This window comes from Cricetulus griseus, chromosome 2 (assembly GCF_003668045.3).
Source record: "Cricetulus griseus strain 17A/GY chromosome 2, alternate assembly CriGri-PICRH-1.0, whole genome shotgun sequence".
Lineage (NCBI taxonomy): Eukaryota > Metazoa > Chordata > Mammalia > Rodentia > Cricetidae > Cricetulus > Cricetulus griseus.
In genome coordinates, this window is record NC_048595.1 from 382640878 (window position 1) to 382665135 (window position 24258).

The 24258-nt window shown below is 48.8% G+C and overlaps 1 protein-coding gene across 1 annotated transcript; it reads left to right on the top strand.

Moving 5' to 3' along the window:
• Ttc38 (tetratricopeptide repeat domain 38) lies at nt 1–23424 on the top strand. Its single transcript, XM_027396192.2, has 14 exons — nt 1–121; nt 775–852; nt 1325–1406; nt 3010–3181; nt 5314–5487; nt 7624–7699; nt 10385–10504; nt 12129–12188; nt 13537–13575; nt 16584–16665; nt 18089–18254; nt 18860–19019; nt 19228–19301; nt 21681–23424. Exons 1-14 carry the CDS (start codon nt 101–103, stop codon nt 21772–21774), a joined length of 1398 nt encoding a protein of 465 aa, XP_027251993.1. The 5' UTR covers nt 1–100; the 3' UTR covers nt 21775–23424.
• The last annotated feature ends 834 nt before the right edge of the window (nt 23425–24258 follow it).

Genomic DNA, 24258 nt, shown 5'->3' on the forward strand with positions numbered 1-24258 from the left:
CCTTCCGCAGTCAACTACACCCTCACTTCCCCGGAAGGCTTCGGGGACTTCCAAGAGCCTTAACCTGGTGGCCCTCGCTCTGCTGACCAAAACCATAACCATGTCACTGCGAGACTGCCAGGTACGCACACCCCCTCAGCTGGGTCCTCCTGGGTTCGGGAGTTGGCCCAAGGCTGAGCAGTCAGGAGCAAACCTGCAGGTCACCCGAGTCAGGCAGGGGACCTCCCGCTCTGTGCCTTTGCTGCTGAGGGTGGAGGGGACTACCTAGTGGTTCCCAGTCAGGGGGCACCAGAGAAAGCTCTTGCACTGGGCTTGACTCCAGGAAGCTTTTCGTATGAAGCCATCCAGGGCCAGGACCTTGAGCCCATTTTTCAGACAAGGAAGATGAAAGTAGGAGCAGCACAACCTCCTAACTTCCAAGTCTGGGAGGTGCAGATCTTTGCTGGGCAGGACTAAAGGTCATGTCCCATGCCCTAGAGGGACACTGGCATTGTGCACCCTGAGGGCAGCTATTATAATCTGAAGGATTTCCAACTGGTCCAACTCCTCCCACACAGTGTTGGCAGGGAGTACACACCTTGCTAGGCAGGTTACAAGCCAGACATCCTTCCAGATATACACCCAGGGCCAGGCTTCCCATCGCTCCTGCTAATGAGACTCCCATTTACTGTCTCCCATTTACTCACTGGGCGCTCTTAGATGTTCTTCAGGGGGTTAACCAAGGGTTTGGAGGCTCAGCTCAGTAAATTCTGGTGTTCCTTCCCTGTTGTGTAGGCGTGGAAGGATGCTGGGCTCCCACTCTCAACCACAAGCAATGAAGCCTGCAAGGTGTTTGATGCCACCTTGACCCAGGTATGCCTGCCAGGAGACTTGTGTCCTCCTTAAAGGATTCTGAGGAGGGCTTTCAATTGGTGAATAAGTCTGTCAATCCCATTGCAGTAAAAATATGCACTTGGCCACAGAGGTCCAACAACATGGGAAGTGTCTCTGCCAGCCCCACTAGCCCTATTCCCAAGGTCCCCAGTTCAAGAGTGGACAGCAATGAATTATGCTGAGCCTTCTCAGCGTCCCACTGTGGTCTGCTGAAGGTTTGTGGTAAGCTCTGCCATGTAGGCATGGGGTCCTGTCCTGAGGCTCATCTCACGTTAGCTGGACTAAGACCTTTATTCATTCCCAGGTAACTTCCACACAAGTGAAGGATCCTACCATGAACTCCAGAACCCCGACTCCCCCCCCAAAAAAATTCAAGTTTAGATACATGCTTTCAACGATACGATCTAAGGGCTCCACTTAGATCAGACTAGTTTTGCATTTCTCATTCCAGTATGTCAAGTGGACCAACGACAAGAGTCTTGGTGGCATCGAGGGCTGCCTGTCAAAGCTCAAGGCAGCAGATCCAACCTTTGGTGAGTTTCTCCCTAGGTAAAGGAATACTGTTCACACGCCCTGACACTGGGACTCACTTGGTGAGGGGAGGGGTGAGGGTATGGGACATATTGGGGACAGTAACTGAGTTGATACTTGCACAGAGGGGGGGATGATGACAGCTACTTTTTTTTAAGATTTTATTTATTATGTATATAACATTCTGCTTCCATGTATAGCTGCACACCAGAAGAGGGCACCAGATCTCATAACGGATGGTTGTGAGCCACCATGTGGTTGCTGGGAATTGAACTCAGGACCTCTGGAAGAGCAGTAAGTGCTCTTGACCTCTGAGCCATCTCTCCAGCCCCGACAACTACTTTTGTGTTCGGAACAACAGTTGCTCCCATGAGGATGCCATTTCTTTAGAAGGCTCTAGATCTTTTCTCTAACTATCATCAGTTTGATGAAGGCATCAGCTTCACTTCTTAGATGAGGAAACCAGAGCTCAGTGAAAGTGAGACACATACCTGAGTCTTGCTGGCTCTAAAGTCCAGAATCCTAGCACACAAGGGATGGCTTCTGAAACTTTTGTCAGGGGTCTCAGGACTCAGGACATCTCTAGTGCTGGATGGGGATAGAGGACTAAACCTAGTTCATGGGCAGGCTTTGTGTGTAGCGAGCTGGGGGAGGTTAGTCCAATACATTTCAGAATCCAAGATGGGTGGTCCGAGGATGGGGTGAGGTTCCTGGCATTTGAGAAGACTTCTAAGATGAAGATGGATGTTAGGGACATTCTTAACACATGCAGCAGCCTAGCCTAGCTAAAGCCAAGGGTCCTATTAACCTGGCAAGGACAGGATGAGTAGAGACAAGAGAAAAGCAGGGCAAGCCAAATGCAGCCACAGGGACAGCTAGTGGTCAGAGTGGACTTACTCTGTAAGCAGGGTCCACTAGCTGGGCTAGGGGGTATCCTAGTACCATGGTTCTTTTTTTCTAGGCCAGTGGCAGTGATTGAGTTCTGAAAATCAGGGAACACCTTTCTTTTCTGGAGATGAGGCTGGGAAGCATGGGTAGGGCATGGGACCTTGCCTTCACTAAGGACCACCATCCTCACCATCATGTGTGAGGACAGTGAAATGGAAATGCAGTCTGTGCTCCAGGGCTTTGATTCAGCTCCCTGTATGGCATCCACTGAGCATCCCAGGAGGTCTGGGCTGGTTTTAGCAATAATACAAGCCAATGCAGAGGGAAGTACTTCAGACCTCGGGGTTCAACAGAAAGCACAGTTAAAAAAATAACCTCAGTTACTTAGAAGGTGCTGCTTCATCCTCTGCCTGCTGAAAGTCAAAGCTGAGATGGGGGGGTGTTGTTTTGTTGTTTTTTGAGACAGGATTTCTCTGTGTAGCCTTGGCTGTCTTGGAACTCACTCTGTAGACCAGGCTGGCCTGGGACTCACAGAGATCTACCTGCCTCTGCCTCTGGAATGCTGGGACTAAAGGTGTGTACCACCACCGCCTGGCTGAGATCCAGGTTTTGAAAAGGGCCTCACACACAGTGAACCTGTACCCAGTGTGGCTCAGACCTTGGGAATGTGGAGATGGGCTAGGCTGAGTGACCAGCTGTTTTCCAATCTTCTTTCAGCCATGGGTCATGCCATCTCTAATGGCCTTGTGCTCATTGGCACGGGAAGCTCTGTGAAGTTGGACAAAGACCTGGACCTGGCTGTGAAGACGATGATGGAAGTTTCCCAAACCCAGACTCTGACACCTCGGGAGCAGCTGCATGTGTCTGCAGTGGAGATGTTTGCCAAGGGGTGAGGGGCCTCCCTGGGCTGGGGGTTGGGACTCTAAGCTTGTGCAAGGTGATGCCTCAGAGGTTAATAGTCTCACCGGCCTGCTATACCCCAAATTGAATGCTGAATGAAGTATTTAGTGAGGGTTTCTGGTTTAGGGTTCAGAATAGCTATGGTTCATTCACATGGTTATTATTTTAATCACAGCATCTAGGAGAGAAGGAAACAATTGACCTTTTTGTTTCTTGCCCTGAAGTCTGTATTTGACAGCTTTCTGTTGTAAATGCTTGAGACAATACATTTATTTATAAGGAAGAAATACTTATTTTGGCATATGGTGTCAGAGGCTTCAGTCCTTGGGCACTTACTCTATTGTTTGTGCTTCATGGTAGTAATAGGTAGTAGAGGAGGCTGCTCACCTCATAGCAGTCAGGAAAGTCAAGACGGGACCAAGGTCCTAATGTTCCCCCCACTGGTATGCTTCCAGTGACCTAATAGAATACCACCAGACCCAAACTCTGGAAGGTTGCCCCACTCCCCAACAGTACCTCAGGCTGAGACACTCAGCCTTCAACATACAGGTCTTTAGTGTATGTTCAGGATTCCAACACTGTGTGCATCAGCTCTCTACCTTCCAGATGGTTCCCTGCCTCCTTTCCCACAGTTCTCCAGGGTAGTCCCTCTGTCTGCTCAGACAGGTAAGCTGTCCTGAAGAGAAGGCTCAGCTAATAGGATGCATGCTACACAGGTTTAGGGATCTGAGTCCAGATGCCCAGCACCCAGGCAAAAAGCCAAGGGGAGGTAGACAGGCAGATCCCTGGCGCTCATTGTCCCACCCGTCTGGCTGAATTGGTAAGGTCCAGGTTCAATGAGTGACTATGGAAGTTAGGGGGAGATCAATTGATGGGGACACCTGATGTTGTCCTCTGGCCTCCACATGTGTGTGTGTACACACACACACACACAAACACACACACACACACACACCAAGCAAACCTGTTTTTCTCTTCTTTTAAAGATTTATTTATATTATGTATCTTGAGTGTTTTCCTTATATGTATGTCTGTGTATCGCATGTGCCTGGTGTCTAAGGAGAACTGGAGAAGGCACCAGAACTCCTGCCATTGGCATTATAGATGGTTTTAAGCTGTACTGGGGGTGCTGGGAACTGAATCTGGGACCTCTGTAAAAGCAGCAAGTGCTGCTAACCACTAAGCCATCTCCAGGTCCCCTGGTTTTCTTCTTGAAGTTGAATGAGAAGGTAAAATTTCCCACAGGTTTTTGAATTTTATGAGGTATAACCTAACATTGAAAATGAGTACATATGTATGTCTATAACATTTTTTAAACTGTGCAGTGTTGGGTATGGACTCCAGAACCCTGCCTGCTAAGCAAGCTCCAACTACATCCCCCTAGCTCTCAATGGAATTTCTTTTTCTCAGTTAGAAACAGTTTCTCTTTTTATGAATTACTATTAGTATATAAAGCAATGGGTGTTACCAGACCTTGTTTTCCTTCACCACCACCCCAACTATCTGTCCTCACACCCCAGCCCCACTCTGGCTTATTTTCTTCCTCCCCCAAGAATGCCCCTCTGCTTTCATGTCACACATAGTCCATTGCCTTTTCTATTTCCTCCTCCCTTCAGATTGCACTCCTTTTTAGTTTCGTGATCCATGCATGACACACATGCATATTATATATCTATATAATTTATTTTTGTATGCAGGGGTGTGTTGTAGTGTGTGCCCACGTCTGTGTTGGTAAGGTATGCATGTGCCCTTGTGCTCAGAGGCCAGACAAGGATGTCAAGTGTCCCATCCTATTGTTCCCCATCTTATTCCCTTAAGACAAGGTCTCTCACTGAATCTAGAGCTCACGGTCTTTCCAACAGATTGGTGGTCAGCAAGCCCCAGAAACCCTCCTTTCTCCACCACTGGGATTACAGGAGCATGGCCATGCCTGAATTTTACTCTGCTGCTGGGGATTTGAACTCAGGTCCTCATGCTGTGCAGCAAGCACTCTTACCCACTGTGCTATCTCCCCAGCTCCAGACATAATTGCTTAAAGCATCTCAGGCAGATAATGACATAGGATGGCTTTCCACTTCATGTGGATGTGGACTTCATGCTCAGTGTGTTCTTGGCTTGCAGAAACTTCCCAAAAGCCTGTGATCTCTGGGAACAGATCCTCCGGGACCACCCCACAGACATGTTGGCCCTGAAGTTTTCCCATGATGCCTACTTCTACCTGGGCTTCCAGGAGCAGATGCGGGATTCTGTGGCTCGAATTTACCCCTTTTGGACACCTGACATCCCCCTTAACAGGTACATGCCAGCAAGAAGCCACATCACCTCATTCTTCAGTTTCTCTCCTCTGTCCTAAAGGCATAGAAACTCTATTGGCCCCAACCTAAAGATAACGAGACTCCTGATGCTAATCTCAAAGACTTCTTTTTCTTCATCCCATCTTGTGAATGAGATGGCACCGCTGTGTATCAGTCAGATAGGATTTTTTTGTTGTAGTAACAAGCATCCCCAAGATTATATTCTGCAAAGCTTAATGCCCATACTTCATGTCTGTCATTAGTTTTAATTTTTTATGATAGGATCTGATTCTGTAACCCAGGTTGGCCTTAAATTCATGGCAGTCTTTTGCCTCATCCTCTTGGGTATTGGGATTACAGGTAATGAGCCACTACACAATGAACAGCCTAGCTGTTCCTTGTTCATCTGTACAAGGCCAAGGGTTCTGTGACCACATCCTTTTCTATTTTCAAGATGGTTAGAGCAATGACCTGTGGATACACCAGTTGCTACCAGGAAAAGGAGTATTCTCCAGGGAGCAGCTTAGGTAGCATCTGGAAAATTCAGAACCTGTAGGGCAGGGTGACAGGCTAGAAATTCCCACAAAAGTCAACTTCCTCTTCATATATAAAGAGTGCCTTTTTCTTTCTGGGATTTTTTTCTCTATAATCATCACCTGGTTGGATGAGAGCTACCCTCATATTATTGAGAATTTTGTTTGTCTCTAAATCTTCTGATTTTAAAAGTACATCTGTAGGTGAAGTTTTCCTGTCCTGGCTGCCTGCTTCTAAATAACTGACACAGAGGCTTAATATTACTTATAAATGCTTGGTCAATAGCTCAGGCTTGTTACTAGATAACTCTTACACTTAAATTAACCCATATTTCTTATCTGTGCTTTGCCATGTGGCTCGTGGTTTGTTACCTCATTTTCTATACATTCTGCTTCCTCGGCGGCTGGCTGGCATTTCCTCTGACTCTGCCCTTCTTCATCCCAGTATCCTCAGTTTAGTTGTTCAGCCTAACTTTATCCTGCCATGCTTCAGGCCAATCAGCTTCTTTATTAACCAATGATAGTAATACATATTCACAGTGTACAGAAGGATAATTCCACAGTACACATCTGATATAAATATCTTTGTGGTAACCCCTTAGAATGGTGCCTGACCACAGATCCAGGTACCATGGTTCAGCCAAACTGATGATTAAACAACTCACAAGCTAATAGTACCTGACCTTCCATAAGCTCTTGATCAATCTGTTTGTTTGTTCATTTTTTGAAACAGGGTCTCTCTGTGTAGCCCTGCCTGGCTGACTTGGAACAAGTTCTGAAGACAGGCTGGCCTCAAAATCATAGAGATCAGCTTGCCTCTGCTTTCCGAGTGGTAGATATTTTTAAAAGTCACCTGCAAGTCACTGATCTCCAGTAAAAGCTGCCATTTGCCCTTGTGTGACAGTAGAAGTGATACCCGAGTCCTAGACAGCAGCTTCTGTCTTTGCTCACACAGTATAGAGCCCCTTGGTCACAGGTGGCTCAGTCTTGGGGGCTCAGTGCCTGGGATACTGTTGAGAAATGCAAGTATGTGGTCATTCAGAGTATGTGGGCCAGATTGGAGGGTGAGCTAGACAAACAGGGCCATGGAATCAATTCTGTGGGCTGGTCAGTGGGTATTCCCAGGCTGGGTGAAGGATGGTGCACAGAAGCCTGAGAGATGCTACCCATAGTGCCAGACTTCCCAGGAAGGTGCGTATAGACTGTGTCATCCTCCGTGGAGAGACCCTGTGTTGATGTCTGAGAAAGTAGATATTTGAACTAAAGGAAGTTAAAAAAGAAAACTGCTGAGCTCAGCTCCTCTCTGGGTTGGGGGCATGAGTCAGACTTTCATTGCTGACTCTTGCCTAAGGCCTGAGCGGAATCAGGGTGTCAGCAAATCTTTTTTGCTTGACACCAGCTCTGCACGGCCTTCTTACAAAGTGGACAACAGTGATCAGATTGCCACTCACTGTATCTTATCTCGGTCCCATCTGTGAAGTCCCTGTGTCCAAACAGTCACATACAAGCCCTGGGTGTGTGTACTCCAGCCAATCCTGCTGGGGGACTCCATCCCACTTGCTCCTATGGTTTCCTGGTTACGAAGTCTTTTCTCTGTTTTTCAGCTATGTGAAAGGCATCTACTCTTTCGGACTGATGGAAACCAACTTCTATGACCAGGCACAAAAGCTTGCCAAAGAGGTGAGTGGGCTCTTCTCAAGCTGTGAAGCCCTGCAGGGTATGGCCCCTCATTTGAGGACCAAGCAACCCCCTCCCCACTTTGGAATGTCCTCTTGGGAGGGGCTATTGATAGGGCAAGCAGCTACCTGTCCATCACTCCTCTAAGCCTCCCAAGGTCCCTGGAACAGATGAGGCAGTGAGACTCAGGGAGGAGGTGGTGGCTCTTATACTCAGAAGTTACCAGAGTGGTGGCTCTGTGCTTCTGTGAATCCCAGTTGGCTCTAGAGGGCCAATTGCTATAGGAGAGCCATATAAACATTTGTTCTTCCTCTTTGAGTTTTACCTTTCCACTGGATCTAGCCATGCCCCACGAGGCTTGAAGTGGGTGGAGATTTCAAAGGTCAGGGCCTGATCTTGTTATGTTCTTTCTCCCTGAGTGTGTGTGGGGTGTCTTTGTCATACCCACAGGCTTGTCTCTTAGCTATCACTTATCACTCTGGATGCTTACCAGTGGGAGGGGTGGAGTCAGTGTGGATCCTGCTAGATGTTTCAGCCTCAGGCCCTGTGTTCAGTATTCTGCTGGGATGTGCTGGCTGATCTGGAGTTCTGGGAACTCCCCTGTGGGCCTGAAGCCAGGGTCAAGTGACAGCCCTGGATGCGAGATAGCTCAGGCTCTGGGAGTCCTTGTCTGCCACTCTCGTGCTTGCAAGAATAGAAACTAAGGTGCAAGGAGGTATTGCCATGCAAAGAGGGTGACGTATGCTCTTGGTCCAGGTTCACAACTGGCACTTGTGCACTCCTGCTCCTGCCAATGGTCTCTGCCCACACTGTTAAACATCTTGGTGCCCAGGCAAGAGAGCTGCAGCTCAGAGAGAGGCTAGGCAGAGCCTCCCATATTGGTAAAGCTCAGGGGTCAGATTGTTACCTAGGCCAGCTGACAAGATGGCCGTCTTAAACAGCCTGGACTAAATCTTAGCTTTCCCAACATCCCTGCTATGGTTCCCAAACCAGGCATTGCCTCAGCTGGCCTGAAATATGCCCTCCTCAGGACAGCATCCTCAGGGTGTCTGATGATTGCCTGAATCAGACGAAATCCAGATTCAGGGATCAGGTGAAGGTTTTTGTTTGGTTTTGGTTTGGGGTTTTGGGTTTTTTTTTTTTTTTTTTTTTTAGCTCCGAGTCAGCCCTGAGGGCTCCAGGTAGCTTCTTGGCCATCTAAGCTCTATGATCAGGATAGCCAGATACCCCATCTGTGGCCAAGCCACAGGAAGGCCTCGTTGGTTGGGGGAACCACCTAGGCATCTGGACAGCAGAACAGTTGAAGGAGCTCTGAGTGGCACTGTGACAAGCTGATTCCAAAGAAAGATGGCCGAGGATGCAGACTCAAGTCTTCCAAGAAACAAGCTGTGGCAGAATAGCACTCCTACCCATTGCTCTTTCCTGCCCTTTGTTCCAGCTATAGGCCACACTGACCTTTGCTCCACCCCCACAAACAGTTGCTAGATATGAAAACGAGACTATAGCTGTGTCCCCCAGGTTTCTACAAGGCAAGGGTGGACAGCACCAGGCTCCCCTGAACTACAGTGACCTCACAAGGTGACAGCAAGCCCAGCAGGTCAACCCCAGTCATGAGGGGTAGGCAGAGAGTTGGAGTATCCCAGGGAGCCATGCAAGGGCTCTAGTTGAGAGAGGATGCTGGTCCGAAAGAACAAGGCTGAGTCCTAGTTCTCAACTACCCTGTGCGAAAGCAGATGCTTAGAGGTGTTCCTTAGAGGGATGCTCACCCATGCTCAGGATGTACCCTGCCATGTCCCCAGCTGTCCTAGTGCTCAGGCTCCCTGCCCCAAGGCCTTCCAAACATGCTGTGTGACCCCTGTCTTCCCACATGGAGTGGACAAGACTGTGAAACCTGAGGGACAGAAGCAGGGACCAGAGACTGCTGGGGACATGTTGCCAAATTCCTTGCTGCAGGTGCCAGGCCAGTGCAGAAGCACTCGCAATTCTACACACCAGAGAAAGCAGGCCTGGGGACCCATGATGTGGTGTGGGGCTTTAAGTACAAGCCAGTGATGGGGTTGCAGTGACCCCCGGTTCACTGCTTCATGCCCAGCCCTAGGAGGTGCTCCATAAACATGAACTGATCTGGTTAATAGATGGACAAAGAAGTAAGAGTCAGTTCATGCGTCCCTCTGCCTCATCGTGGAGCTCAGGGTTCATGTAGATGTTGTCATTAGCAACAGTGTCGCTAGAACCAGTTGCTTCTAACTCAGGAAGCCACCTGTGTCCACCTCCTGAGTATAAGTGGGAGGGACAACCTCTTGTCATTCACCACAAAAGGATGTCAAGGTCAACACTGTTCTCATAGCCCAGAAAGGAAGGCAGCCCTAGAAGCCACCATGGGAAACTGAGGCATAGAGCTCCTGGGTAGTATATTGAAGATGACTGGGGTGTACCCAGGAGCAAGTCCTGACCTCCTTGAGCTCCAGTTTCCTCATCTGTGAGGCCATCAATGATGCCCTCCTCAGCAACCTGCTGTGGTGGGTAAGGCACACATTGGTACCTCCCCCCAGGCACATAGGAAATGGGGCTGGTGTTGGGATTGCAATTATTCTGAGTTAGAGCCCAGTCCCATCGTTGCTCTTATTGGGCCCAGGCAGCCAGGCTAACCTCCATTTTCTTTGTCCTCCCATCGCCTACCTCATGCAGGCTTTATCTATTGAACCGACAGATGCGTGGTCAGTGCACACTATTGCCCATATACATGAGATGAGAGCAGAGGTCAAAGATGGGCTGGAGTTCATGCAGCACACCGAAGGCCACTGGAAGGTATGAGTTGAGTCTTGGTAGTGTTCATCTACTGGACGATCCAGTCCGATACATGGAATTCCACCAAGACTTGTTGGGTGGGACTTACAGATGTGGCTTAGTTCCCCGGGAGCTTAGGATCAGCTTAGAGGCATCCTTGACAGCCAAGCATACTCTGGGAGCTCCACAACACTCCAACATCTGCCAGCATTTTACAAATGTACAATTGGGGTCTGCGAGAGGATTTTGCTATGAAAGAATGGACCCAAAGGGTACTAGGGCAATAAGAGCCTGGCAAGAGTGGGTATGTTTAGGGCCCTGAGTTGCATGTGCTTCTGTTGCTCCCAGCAGGCTCCACATGGGATGGTGGAGTGTTTCTCTGGACCACATGATGCAGTAGGTGGAAGACAGGCAGGCTGATGGGGTGATGGTCCACTGATGTAGGGCTAGCACATGGGGATTAGGGTGATTCAGACCCCTCGTGCTTAGCCTGACCCTTCCCATGGCCTGAACACTCTGTGGCCTCATTGTCCCTATTCCATATTCCCAATTTTACTCTTCCTTGCTCCTGACTGGTTGGTGCCCCCTCTGGGGCCATGTCCTCCTTGCCCACTAGCTGTGGTGGCCCTTCTTCCTCCATGTGTGCCTGTTTTCACTGGACTTGCCTCTGGCACATGACCTGGCCACCTATCCAGGTGTCCTTGCTGCCTTGTCCTTCTGTGCCACAGCAGGCTCCAAGGGTACCACCAGCTAGGGAAGTAAGTCCTTCCCAGAGCCTGCCACTGAGTAATAGATACACAGTGCCTCAGAGACCAGGCCGGATGCAGTGACCACCAGCATCCCTCTTGAGCAATTCCCTAGGCTAGGACTGTGTTTGACAGCCAAGCCAATTCCCAGCATCTCCAGGCATGGTTCTAGGTGCAACTGGCTTACTGGGAGGTTTCTGAACATGCAGCCCATTCTAAAGATGCCCAGGGTCTGGAAAATTCCAGGGTCCACCCGGAACCTAAAGCAAGAGAGGCTACTTTTTCCTGGGGTTCCCCAGGCAGATACTGCAAGGTTTTGTGGGTAGGGTGTCGAGTACTAGTTGGCCCTGTCCACCAGTTGGCCTGGCTCCTTTCCTCCATATTCCTCCCCTAGAACACACACACTCCCCCAACCCCACTTGTGTATGTATACCTATGTGTTCGAACATGTATGTTGGTGTAAGTGCGCATGCATATGTGTGCTTGTGGAAGCCACATTGTCATTTCTCAGTTGCCATCTATCTTGTTTTTTTGAGCAGAGTTGCTTCCCTAGCACCTGGAGCTTATGGATTAGGCAAGACTGACTGGCTAGAAAACCTCCAGGCTCCCCCTGGGATTACAGGCACACACCTCCATGTCCAGCTTTTACATAGGTGTGGGATTTAAACTCAGCTCTTCAAGGCTTACACAGCAAACATTGTACCAAATGAGCATCTCCCCAGCCCAAACTCGAACTTCTGATCTTCTGTTTTTTCCCTCTGGGATCACAGTGTGTGTGCTGCAATCACAGGTGTGGCCCACCATACCTAGTTTATTCAATGTTGGGGTTCATACATGATACCAACTGAACTCTTAGGCCCAGCCAACAGAGCTCAGGCTTTCTCTCATTCTTTCTGCAGGACTCTGATATGCTTGCTTGCCATAATTATTGGCACTGGGCCCTGTACTTGATCGAAAAGGTAGGATGTTTGTCTCTTTGGCTTATCTCACCCAGGGCAGATGTCCAGAGAAGAGCCCATGCTATGTCCATGCTATGTGTCTGACTTCCATGCTGCACCTTTGTGTGTTGGTACAAAAGATAGTGTCTTAGGGTTTCTACTGCTGTAATGAAACAACCATGACCAAAAGCAAGTTGGGGAGGAACAGATTTATGTGGCTTACATTTCCACATTGTTGTTTATCACTGAAGGAAGCCAGAGCAGGAACTCAAATGGGCAGGAAGGAACCTGGAGGCAGGAGCTGATGCAGAAGCCAAGGAAGGATGCTGCTTACTGGCTTGCTCAGCATGGCTTGCTCAGTCTGCTTCCTTAGAGAACCTAGGACCACCAGCTCAGGGGTGTCTCCACACAGAGAGCTGGGCCCTCTCCCATCAATCACTAATTAAGAAAATGCCCTACAGGCTTGTCTACAATTAAGGCATTTTCTTATTTGAGGTTCCCTCCTCTCAGATGACTCTAGTTTGTGTCAAGGTGACATAAAACTGTCCAGCACAGGTAGTGTCTGAAGCAATATAGCATTCACATTCCAAGAGCCTTGCATGTTGTGTTCCTCAGAGATGTTTTTCTCACTTTTGGGAAGTGGGACTCGAGTAGTTTATTAGTTACTTTCCTATTGCTGTGATAAAACACTGTAACCAAAGCAACTTGTAGAAGGAAGGCTTCATTTGTCTCCAGAGGCATGAGAGCCTCCATCATGGCGGGGAAGCATGGCAGCTAGCTGCAAACATGGCTGCAGGAACTGGACACTGAGAGCTCAACATTTTCCAGGCACAAAGCAGCATGGACTGAGAGAAAGTGAGGCCTTAAGCTCTCAAAGCCCCACCCCTACTTCCTCCAGCAAGGCCACACCTCCTAAGCCTGCACAAACAGTGCCACCAACTAGGGACCAAATATTCAAACATCTGAGCCCACAGTGGATACTGTCACATCACTACAGATGGTTTGGAACCAAGTGACTCTTTACTGCTTGGAATACAAGGAGGGTCTCAGATTGGACTTTCAGCACCAGAAATAATTCTACGACAAGGAGTGGGGACAGATGGTGGGGATGGGCAGTGACCCATTTGTCAGGGTGCTTCTTGCAGCACTGCTACCATAGAGAAAGACATGGAGGCTTCTAAGATGCCCAGAGATAAAACTACATGTAAGGCAAGACCCATGGCACAAAGGTTGAGGTCACCTCCTCTCTCCATGCTGGGCTGCCACTGGGCCCTGCCCATCTCCCTTAGTGGGGGCCTTGGTCAGATGTTTCTAGTATATCTCCTTTTGACTTCTCCAGATGTTAACCACAGCAATTTCACCTTTACAGGGAGAATATGAGGCTGCACTAACCATCTATGACAACCATGTAAGTGCAGCTCACATTGTTTATGGTTTGTTGCTGCGGTCAGCTTTTGTCTCTCATAGCCTCTGGGCCTGTTGGCATTGTTCCAGCCAGAGTAAATGGTGGGAGGATGCCCCCAGACTTCATGGAATTGACTGTTGTCAAGAGCCATGTTCTGACTCCTTACTGTTCACCCATGATGTTTGGAGGTTGACATGGCTAAGGTAGTCTCTGACTATCACTGTCCTTTCAGATGGGTATCTTAGGGAGGTTTTGTTCTTTTTTTCTTTCTTTCTTCCTTCCTTCCTTTCCCTTCCTTCCTTCCTTCCTTCCTTCCTTCCTTCCTTCTTTCTTTCTTTCTTTCTTTCTTTCTTTCTTTCTTTCTTTCTTTCTTTCTTTCTTTTGTGTGTTTTCAAGACAGAATTTCTTTGTGTAGCCCTGGCTGTCCTAGAAGTCTCTTTGTAGATCAGGCTGGCCTTGAACTCACATAGATCTCCTGCCTCTGCCTTCTGAGTACTGGGATTAAAGGCGTGTGCCACTACCACCAGACTTGTTTATTTATTTTTAACTTTAAAAAAAAAATCAGAGCCAGGCCTAGTAGTACACTCCTTGATCCCAGCACTCAGGAGGCAGAAGCAGACAGATCTCTTTAAGTTTGAGGCCAGCCTGGTCTATATAGTGAGTTTTAGGACAGCCAGAGTTACATAGTAAGACCCTGTCTCAAAAAAAAAAAAATCACATTTAGGGGGTTGGAGAGATGGCTCAGAGGATAAGAGCACTGGACTGCTCTTCCAGAGATCCTGAGTTCAATTCCCAGCAACCACATGGTGGCTCACAACCGTCTATCATGCGATCTGGTGCCCTCTTCTGGTGTGCAGGCAAATATGCAAACAGAACACTGTATATGTAATAAAAATAAGCAAATTCAAAAAAGATTTATTCATTTAAAAAAATCACATTGATTTTGTATGTGTATGTATGCTATGACATATATACAAAAGTCAGAGAACACTTGCAGGAATCAATTCTTTCCTTGTACTATGTGAGTTCCAGGAATCAAATTAGGCTTGGCTTCATCAGTGTTTTGCCATGTATGTATGTGCACTGCATACATGCCTGGTGTTTGCAAAGGTCAGAAGAGGGGGCCAGATCCCCTAAAACTGGAGTTATAGTTTGTAAGCTACCATGTTAGGATTTCTATTGCTGTGAAGAGACGCCATGACCATGGCAACTCTTATAAAGGAAAACATCTAATTGGGGCTGGCATACAGTTCAGAGGTTTAGCCTATAAGTCATCATGGAGGGAATAATGGCAGGCAGACATGGTGCTGGAGAAGGAGCTGAGATTTCTATCCCCACATTGACAACTTCCTCCAACAAGGCCACACCTCCTAGTAGTTCCACTCCCTATGGGTCAAGCATTCAAACTCATGATTCTATGGGAGCCATACCTATTCAAAACACCACACATGTGATCACTGGGAATTGAACCATGATCCTCTGGAAGAGCAACCAGTGCTCTTAACCATTGAGTCATCTTTCCAGACTCCTGTTTGTTTTTACTGTTTTAAGATATATGCTACAAAAATTAATCAAGCCATGGTGTTACAGATCTGAAATCCTAGGTTCTTAGGAGGCTGGGGCAAGAGGATTGAAAGCTCAAGGTATATCTGGGCTACCAAGTGAGTTCAAGGCTAACCTAGATAACTTAGTGAGACTGTCTCAGAATCAAAGTTTTATAAAAGGCCTGGGGATATCAGTGTTAGAGCATTTGTGTAGCATGCTTAGGATCCTAGGTTCAACTCCCAGTGTTACATAAAAAAGGAAGAAAAAAAAGTTGTGGGGCTAGAGAAATGGGCCAATGTTTAAGAGTGCCGACTGTTGTTCCAGAGGACCCAGGTTCAGTTCCCAGCACGCACATGGTAGCTCACAACTATCTGTAACTCCAGTTTCAGGAAACAAGATGCCTACTTCTGACCTGTGTGGGCATCAGTCACACATGTGGTACACAGACATACATGCAGGCAAAACACTCATATGTGTAGGGAGAAACCTTGATTAGTGGTACCACTGACAACACCTGCTTGGGCCTGGTCACAGGTACCAAGTGGGAGTGGTCAGAGTTACGTACCAAGGGTTTAATGAGGCTCTCTTTCGCCTGGCTGAGCTGACTGGGAAGCATTGCTGGGTCCATCCTGCTCAGGTGCAAACCTAGTCACTGGCTCTATTTTGTGAGTACTTTTCTCCAATAAACTACTGGTTATCAACCTATTTCTGACTCCACTTTGTAAACATCTATACATATGCATAAAATACTGATGATGATGGTGGTGGTGGTGATGATGATGATAATGATGATAAATTGTGTAATATTGCAGTAAGCATATTGACCTCACTGGGCCCCATCCCATCTGTCACCTCTGGAACCTTGCCCTCTCCCCCAAATTCAAATTCTCACCCCTTGAGCATGCTTTGAATGGGAGAACTCCCAAGTGAGGTCTTCATAATAAAATTTTGGCATAGGGTGCTCATGAGGTGGGAGTCTGAACACCAGAGAAACACTTAGCAGACAAGGGTCCCTGGGATGAGTCCTTCTGTCACAACAAGCTTCTTAGAAAGAAATGGAGGTGACACGCACTGTGTGCTCTGAGGTCTAGACAGGTCTCCTAGTGAACAAAGTCGAATCTAGAAACAAGGTGAGGCAAGATAGGAGTCTCCTAGAGTAGCTTTAGGCACAGGGCTGGGGGTGGCAGTTGACACGTCCCAGCACTAATCCTGGGCAAACAGTGCAGTGGGCTCGTGTGTGTGTGTGTGTGTGTGTGTGTGTGTGTGTGTGTGTGTGTGATACATTCTGGCACCTTTAGCTGCATAATCCCCTAGTGGGGGCTGTGGTGGGGCGCTTATAGCTTTTGTTTGCTGAGAGCTTTCTCTGTGCAGGTCACACTTGTGGCTCAGATGGCAACTCTGGCTGTACTCATATCCGTCATTATTTGGTCCTCTGAGCCTGCCCTCCCATAGCCCTTGTCTTCCAGATCCTCCCCAGCCTGCAGGCCAGTGGTGCCATGCTAGATGTGGTGGACAGCTGCTCCATGCTCTACCGTCTTCAGATGGAAGGTAAGTAGCTGCATCTCTTCTCTCTCCTTTCACAACGAGAGAAAGTGTGATTGCTGGCCCTTAGGATGGGTGCCAGAACCACAGGCCTCAAGATGAATGGGCCTAGCTATAGCTTTGCTTGTGAGCTTATGCCACTGTCTCCGTGACAGTCCAAGACAACTGACCTAGCCTCAGCTGCTCTTTGTCCAATTCTCCACCCCTCCTTGGCAGGCCTTTCAGGGCACAGGTGGCACCTGGCTACTGGCTGATGCCTCTTTTCCCAGATCACAGGAGGTGATAATTTCCCAACTCTGACATTGCAGAGGCTTCTCAGCTTGTCACCTTAGGCCTCACAGTTGCCCTGATGGCTTCCCGCTCATGGCTGGAGGGCCAGATGATGCCCCACACAGAGAGATGCTAAGGAAGGCTGGAGCTCCACAATCCCGGTGTGAGGGGTGAGGTGGGGTACTGAGTAGTTTGCAGGCTGGGAAAGGCCTCTCATTTCTCACTGTTGTGAGGCAAGAATTACTGTTCAATTTGGGGGGGGAGAGGGGAGGGGCTTGAGACATGGTTTCTCTGTGTAGTCCTGGCTGTCCTGGAACTCACTCTGTATACCAGGCTGACCTCGAACTCACAGAGATCCACCTGCTTCTGTCTCTGGTGTACTGGGATTAAAGGAATGCACCACCACCACCACCACCACCTGGCACTCACTATTCAATTTGATAGGCTGAGAAATAGATGTCTAGGGCCCTTTGGGTGGATGGAAATGCCCTAGAGAAGAAAGCTAATCTATCATTCCAGGACTAAGAGGGAAGAAAAGGAGGTGGGAGGCTGGAGTCTGAGGTAGAGGTTGGATTATCTAGAGCCAGAAAATTCAAACTTAAGGAGAAGAGTGTTATTTATTGGTACCACTGGCTTTTATTGAATGCCCGTTGTGTATCAGGTACTAGACTTAACAACTTCTATTTTTTTTTGTATGTGACTTTTGTCTGCATGTATTTGTGTACCTGGTGCTTATGGAGGTCAGAAGAGGGCATTGGGTTCCCTGGAAATGGAGTTAGAAAAGGCTGTGAGCCTCCATGCAGATACTGGGAACTAAACCCATGTCCTCTGGAAGGGCAGCCAGTGCTCTTAACTGTTGAGCCATCTCTCCACAGGTACTAGACTTGTGATTACATAAAGAAAATTTAAAACATGTTTTTAGGGGGTCTGGAAGGGGGACTAGGAATAGTTTGATAACCTGTGACAATTTTTCAAATTTGCTTTTACCTCATGGGTTTGTTGCTTTTCTAGGAAAACAAGGATAGCACAGGCCTCAGTGGCCCCACTCGCCTCCTGACCTCTCACCAGGACAAGATTGGATGGGCTTCTGAGGGGCCAGAGCCGAGTGTAAGACACTGCTGCCTCACACCAAGCCCTTGGCTCCTCTTTTTGTTCCCAGGGGTGTCTCTTGGCCAGCGGTGGCAGGCTGTCCTACCTGTGACTAAGAAGCACACCCGAGACCACATCCTTCTGTTCAATGATGCTCACTTCCTGATGGCCTCCCTGGGTGCACAGGACCTCCAGACCACACGGGAGCTGCTGACTACCCTACAGGAGGCCAGCGAGTATGTGAGATCCTGAGACCATGAAGTCTGCCAGCCGAGAGGGTGAAGAAGTGCAAGGGCTGAGCCAAGGCCTGCTAGGGGTCACCCTGGCTTCTTGGGGAAACCTTAGAGTAAGGCCCTGCCATGAACACAGCTTTGAAGATATCCATGCTTCTAGGTGGGTGTCCCCGATGTGGGCACCCATGCAGGCATATATTTCATAGGTATCTGACTTCCAAGGGTCCAGTTGGTATCTTCCTTGCTCTGAGCCTCAGTTTCTTTATCTGTTGGAAATGGTGCCTTCTTGGCTGACAAGGGTGACCTGGGAAGACAGGTTGCCACAGAAACATTTTTTGGTACCCACAGTAGCACTGGCTGTTGGTACCCAGGCTTTGCCTGCAACGTCTGCATTCCTGATTTCTCTACTGTGCTGTTACACCACTTTCCAGACGGGCAAACTGAGGCTGGGAACAGGGAACCATGTCATCTCCCTACATTGGGCTGATGTTTATGCCTCCTGTTCCCATCAGAGTGCTATCAGGCAGCTGTGAAAGGCCCTAACTTTTCGTCCCTTGCCAGGGTGGGACTTTGTAGAAGTGGATGCTGAGCTTTGGTCTTGGTGACAGGTCCCCAGGGGAGAACTGCCAGCACCAATTGGCACAAGATGTGGGGCTACCCCTGTGCCAGGCCCTTGTGGAGGCTGAGAACGGGAATCCTGACCAAGTCCTAGAACTTCTCTTGCCAATCCGCTACCGAATCGTCCAGATTGGGGGTAGCAACGCCCAGGTAAGCCAGCTACATACAGGGACCCAGAGGGCTGGAGTGCACCACCTAGCCGCCAGGTGTCTCCTGTGTAGTCAGTATGAGTGCTCTTGTTTCACACCGACACCAGGGGATGTGATGAGGGTGGTGTTTGTCTTAGTGGTTCCTTTGGGTTGGGGGCCCATCCCTGATCCACATTCCAGGTGCCTAACTTGCCTAACTGACTTCATAGAGAGATGTCTTCAACCAGCTGCTGATTCATTCGGCCATCAACTGCACCTCCAGCGTCCATAAGAATGTGGCCCGGTGAGCACTTGGCCCTTCCTACAGCCAGGCATGGGCTAGTCCCCTACACATGATTTCCCTATGCCTGCACCTGCCTTGACATGTGTAATTCTGCTTTGGGGGTTCAAAAAGCAGGAGGCAAACTGGGCATTTGGTTCTCTTTATTTAGCAGGCTCAACTTGAGAAAGGGGGAACGGTCTTTTGCCCAGCCTCCTGCCTCCCCAGCTTACTTCTCATTTTAGCAATGCTGAATTACACAGACAGCTAGTACACCTGCTCTCAGGTCCTTGCATGTGCTTTGCCCTCTGCCTGGGACACCCTGTCCCTTTTTTTCTCTGCTCTTTTAGGCCTCAGCTTCTTGTATTTTACTTTCCTGTGTTGGATGTGGGACACAGCACTGAGTGGGTGAATATGTGGATCCTATGTGTGTGTGGAGGGGAACACTTCATCACAAAAAATATATGGACAGTCACATAAATATATTTGTGAGGAGAGGATGATGGTGGATCTGGTGAGGGGGTGGAGGAGCATAGAGGTGTCCCGTGGAGATGTGGAGGGAGACTAAATGCCCAATGCGCTTAGCCAGTGGGCCTGGTTAGGAGAGAAAGCCATAGACCTAGAAGCTGGGGTGGGGGGTCTGGGACACCCAGTAGAGGAATTCCTATAGCCCTAACCATTTATCCTTCCTTCCCCTGACTCACCACCCACCCTGCCAAGGAGAGGGGCCTTGGGACCCTGTCCTTTGAGGAGAGGTCTAGGCAGGTCCCCTGGTCTTTGGGCCAGACCTTCAGCAGTGCAGGTAATGGCTGGGAACATTTGAACTACTTTGAACTTAGAAATGCCATGGACATGTTCTTGTTTTTGCCATTCCATATCCAGATACAGAAAGCCACACATGATGCTGTAGTGGTTGAGCCCCTTGGGGGACCCGCTGTGGGTAAAAAGTGGGGCTTGTGGTACAGCTAGGAGGATGTGGGCTGTGTGGACAGAGGAGGGGGCTGAGGGTTGAGCTGAGGCAGATTCTAGGGTTCAGTGTGGCCCACACTGGAGTAGATGTGACACAGCTTATGTCCTACATAGGAGAAGTGAGGTAGTTCAAGGGAAAGAGGTGGCAAATCTGCCTGGGAAGACACTGCAGGGGTTGGGCATTCATTCCAAGTGCCCACCTCCCTTTGCAGTCCATCCCCTGCAGAGGCAAAAGCCATCTGCTGTGGTTTGGGATGGTTTGTGTATGACCCCCTTGGGTTTCATATGCTAGACATGTGTTCCCCAGTTTGGAATTGTTGAGAAGGGGAAGAGAGTTGAGAGAACTCCTGGAATGGAGTCCTGGGGCCGCACCCTCGAAGATATTAAAGTCATTCTCAAGGAACCCTAGTTAGTGCTCTCCAAGGAGAATGGTATAGAGCGAAGCCACTTGGTTTGCTCGACCTCATCTACATGCAGCCATTTGCCTTTCTGCCTCTCTTCCTTGTGCACCCATCCAAGCAGCCTCATCTGGAGCCAGATAGGGCCTCTGTCTTGGAATTCCAGTCTCTGAAACCTAGCTAAATAAAACCTTTAATTTTACAAAGTACCCAGCCTCAGATATTTTGTTAGAGCAGCAGAAAGTAGGCTGATAAATTTCTGCCCTGGCTGTGGTGTTGTCCCCTACCTGTGTACCAAGCCCAAGCCTCTTAACCTCACTCACGACCCACAGACCCACCATTGTTAATCTATTTCTATCTTAATGTCCTTGGGATGTTACCAAAACAAACCAAACACAGACATGGTGGTTCATTCACACACCAGACTCATCTTGTCTAGTAGTTCTCTGAAATGTCCTGCATCAGGACCCAGCAGGGTTCAGTTTCTGGTGTGCTCCTCTTCCTGGATTCAGAGCTTCTTGCTATGCCTTGCTTCCCCTGAGCACTTAGAGAGCAGATTCCTTGTGTTTATTATAGGGACATGAATCCCATTGCAAGGGTCCTACCCAAAGGCCCTACCTCCTAAGTCATTCTGGTGGTGAGGGTGTCAAGAGTCAGCCACAGCAGGGGCTTTACCTCTGATGGATTCTGTTCTTACTTTCTTTAAATGAAAGCTTCCCTACACCTACCTATTCTTTCACTTGGTTTTCCTGGACTCATCTTAAATGTGCTTCCTGCCACACACCATGTGTCTTGTCCCTCTGGTTCTCAGCGTTAGACTGTGACAGTGGCATGAGCTACGAGGTCTTGAGCCATGGCTTCCCCTGAGACAGGCAAAGCCACAATGGCAGCCCTACACTGGAGTCCTTACCTCTAGTGTTTGTCTCTAAGGCAGAATCAAAGTATTATCCAGCTGGCTGTACCCATTTGCTCCTGCCAGTCATGCTCCCACATCCTTCTAGAAGGTTCTATAACAAAAAACTCTGTTTTTCCACAGGAGCCTTCTGATGGAGCGCGATGCCTTGAAACCCAACTCACCCCTGACTGAGCGGCTCATCCGCAAGGCAGCCACTGTCCATCTTATGCAGTGACCCAAGCCAGGTTCTTGGCCTACAGCTCAGCACTGACCTCCTAGTATTAGGTTGACTACCTGGTTGGATTAGAGTTAGGAAACAGCTGGTGTGCTTGTCAGATGATAAAGTAGAGTTCTCCAGATCAGTAGTTTGGTAGAAATAGGGGACACACGTTAATTTTGAATGATATTCAGAATTCCTCTCAGGTCCAATATGTATATTTTTTTGTTTGATTTTCAAGACAGGGTTTCTCTGTGGCTTTGGATGCTGTCCTGGCACTCGTTCTAGAGACCAGGCTGGCCTCAAACTCACAGAGATCCACCTGCCTCTGTTCCCGAGTGCTGGGATTAAAGGTGTGTGCCACCAACGCCTGGCTCCAACATGCATTTTTAAGCCTCCAAAACCAAAGCAGTGCTATTATTTGCAGATGCCTCGAACATTGAGTTTTCTTGTTCTATTGCTGGCCAGCAGGGTAGACATGTGGCCACCATCTCCAAAGATGAGGGGGAAGGATGGTTTGTGGGGGATTTTGTGGTGCCACCTGGAGCTTCTCTGTAAACTGCTTATGGGAGGGAAGCTTGAGGGATGGGGCTCTGAGTCTGCTCTTCTGAGTGACAAATAACCACAACACTGACATGGCTGCCACGAGATTAAATGCATCTCCTGCTTCAGTGACAGGACATCTGTCCTGGGAGTGCAGGTGCAGTCTTGTTGCTGTCCTTTGGAAGGGGAGGTACAAATGCAAAGATGCTCCTCAGGTTCCTTCACTTCCCACTAAGTGTGGACTAATGGGCAGGTCTCCCAGGGGGACACGGAGGTCCGCAAACCTGCTGAGCTTTGTTCTGTTGGCTCAGGCCTGGACAGATTCTGGGCATTAAAATAATTTAATGGGTTCCTTTGACCACTCACTCCTATTGGGCACCTTTGAGCATCTCCTAGATGCCAGGTTTGGGTTGGGTCCTGGGAAGATGGGCTTCTCCTCTAATTTTCAGTGGATGGGGCAGCAAGTCAAGAAATTGTGTAATTGTCATAAGATTTTAAGAGGTACTGTCTCTACCCAGGAGCCTAGGACAGGTGCCAAGGGGGGGAGCCTCTTCATGATTTTTGTTTTGTTTTTTCCCCCGAGACAGGGTTTCTTTGTGTAGCTTTGTAGAACAGGCTGGCCTCAAACTCACAGAGATCTGCCTGCCTCTGCCTCCTGAGTGCTGGGATTGAAGGCGTGCGCCACCACCTCCCAGCTCATGATTCTTTTTTAACCTTATTCCAAATAACTCATGCTTTACCTGGGAAGCAGGAGCCTTGCTCCCTCTTTCAGGAAGCCTTCCACCCTACCTACAGGCTGGTGACAGTGCCTTCTCTTTGCTCTGCAGCCCTCGGCACCTGCCTTTGCTATTGCACCACTTTCTGCTATGATTTCTTTCTGGTCAGAAGTGTGAGCTCTGTATCACCCAGCCACTCAGTGGCTACCACTGAATACCTGCCTGTAAAAACTGGTGTGAAGGCTTTAATGGAGGAGGGCATGACTCTACCAGGGACAGACCACTGATAGAGACAGAGAGAGAGGGAGAGAGAGAGAGTGTAGATGGCTCTGGCTCCATGGTTAAGAGCACTTGCTGCTCTTCTAGGGGATCAGAGTTCAGTTCCCAGCACCCATGTGGCAGCTCACAACTACCTGTAACTCTAGCCTCAGGAGGTCTGACACCCTCTTCTGGCCTCTGTAGGCACCTGCATACATGTACATATTCTCATTGACAAAAGGGGAATAAAAGTATATTTTAAAAGCCAAGAGAAAATGTAAATAGTGAATTATTAATTTAGAGGTATGCTTTACTGAACATCTACTATGAATTGATATGATACGAAGAGAAGTGTTGGTGAACTTGCAGATGCTGGATCTAACACTTCAGCAGGCACAGGAGTGGGGTGGGGCCAAGAGCTCTTGAGGCTTGGACCAAGGATGTAATTGGCGCGGTGGTTCTGCCCCTCCTCTTGGGCCTGAGTTAGGAAAGCCAGTCTCTTACAATTCCAGATATAGCGCAGGTCACACTGAACTAGTCACTACCCCTGGCAGGTGGGAATGCTTGGACCCAACAAAACCAGCTAGCCCACTGGTGAGCAAAACCTGCATAGAAGACAACCAAACTTGATGACCTCCTTGAGCCTCCCTCTATCCAGGCCACCCCTGGACTTCCTTTAGTCAACAGACCTTGCAGCCAGCTTTCTGTTAATTGCTACCCAAAGGCTCCTGGTACTGGCCTCTAGGCAGTGCTGTGGCTGGCTGTCAGCACCACACTTCTCCAGTTTAAGGAAACCCGGAGCCCAAGATCAGACAATGGGGTGGGGTGGTGGGGTAATGGCAGGTTGGGCATTAACAGAGCACAGGAGCACGCCTCAGGCTGTAGAGTTCCCGGACGCAAGAGAACTATCAGGGATGCCAAGACAAGCACCAAAGAGAGTAGCGGTCAGGGAAAACCCCTTCCTACCTGCCTGACCAACCTCCAT

Coding starts and splice junctions, on each gene's coding strand:
- Ttc38 (XM_027396192.2), top strand. CDS start 101: ATGTCACTGCGAGACTGCCAG. Junction 853..1,324: donor TTGATGCCACCTTGACCCAG/GTATGCCTGCCA, acceptor TTCTCATTCCAG/TATGTCAAGTGGACCAACGA. Junction 1,407..3,009: donor GGCAGCAGATCCAACCTTTG/GTGAGTTTCTCC, acceptor ATCTTCTTTCAG/CCATGGGTCATGCCATCTCT.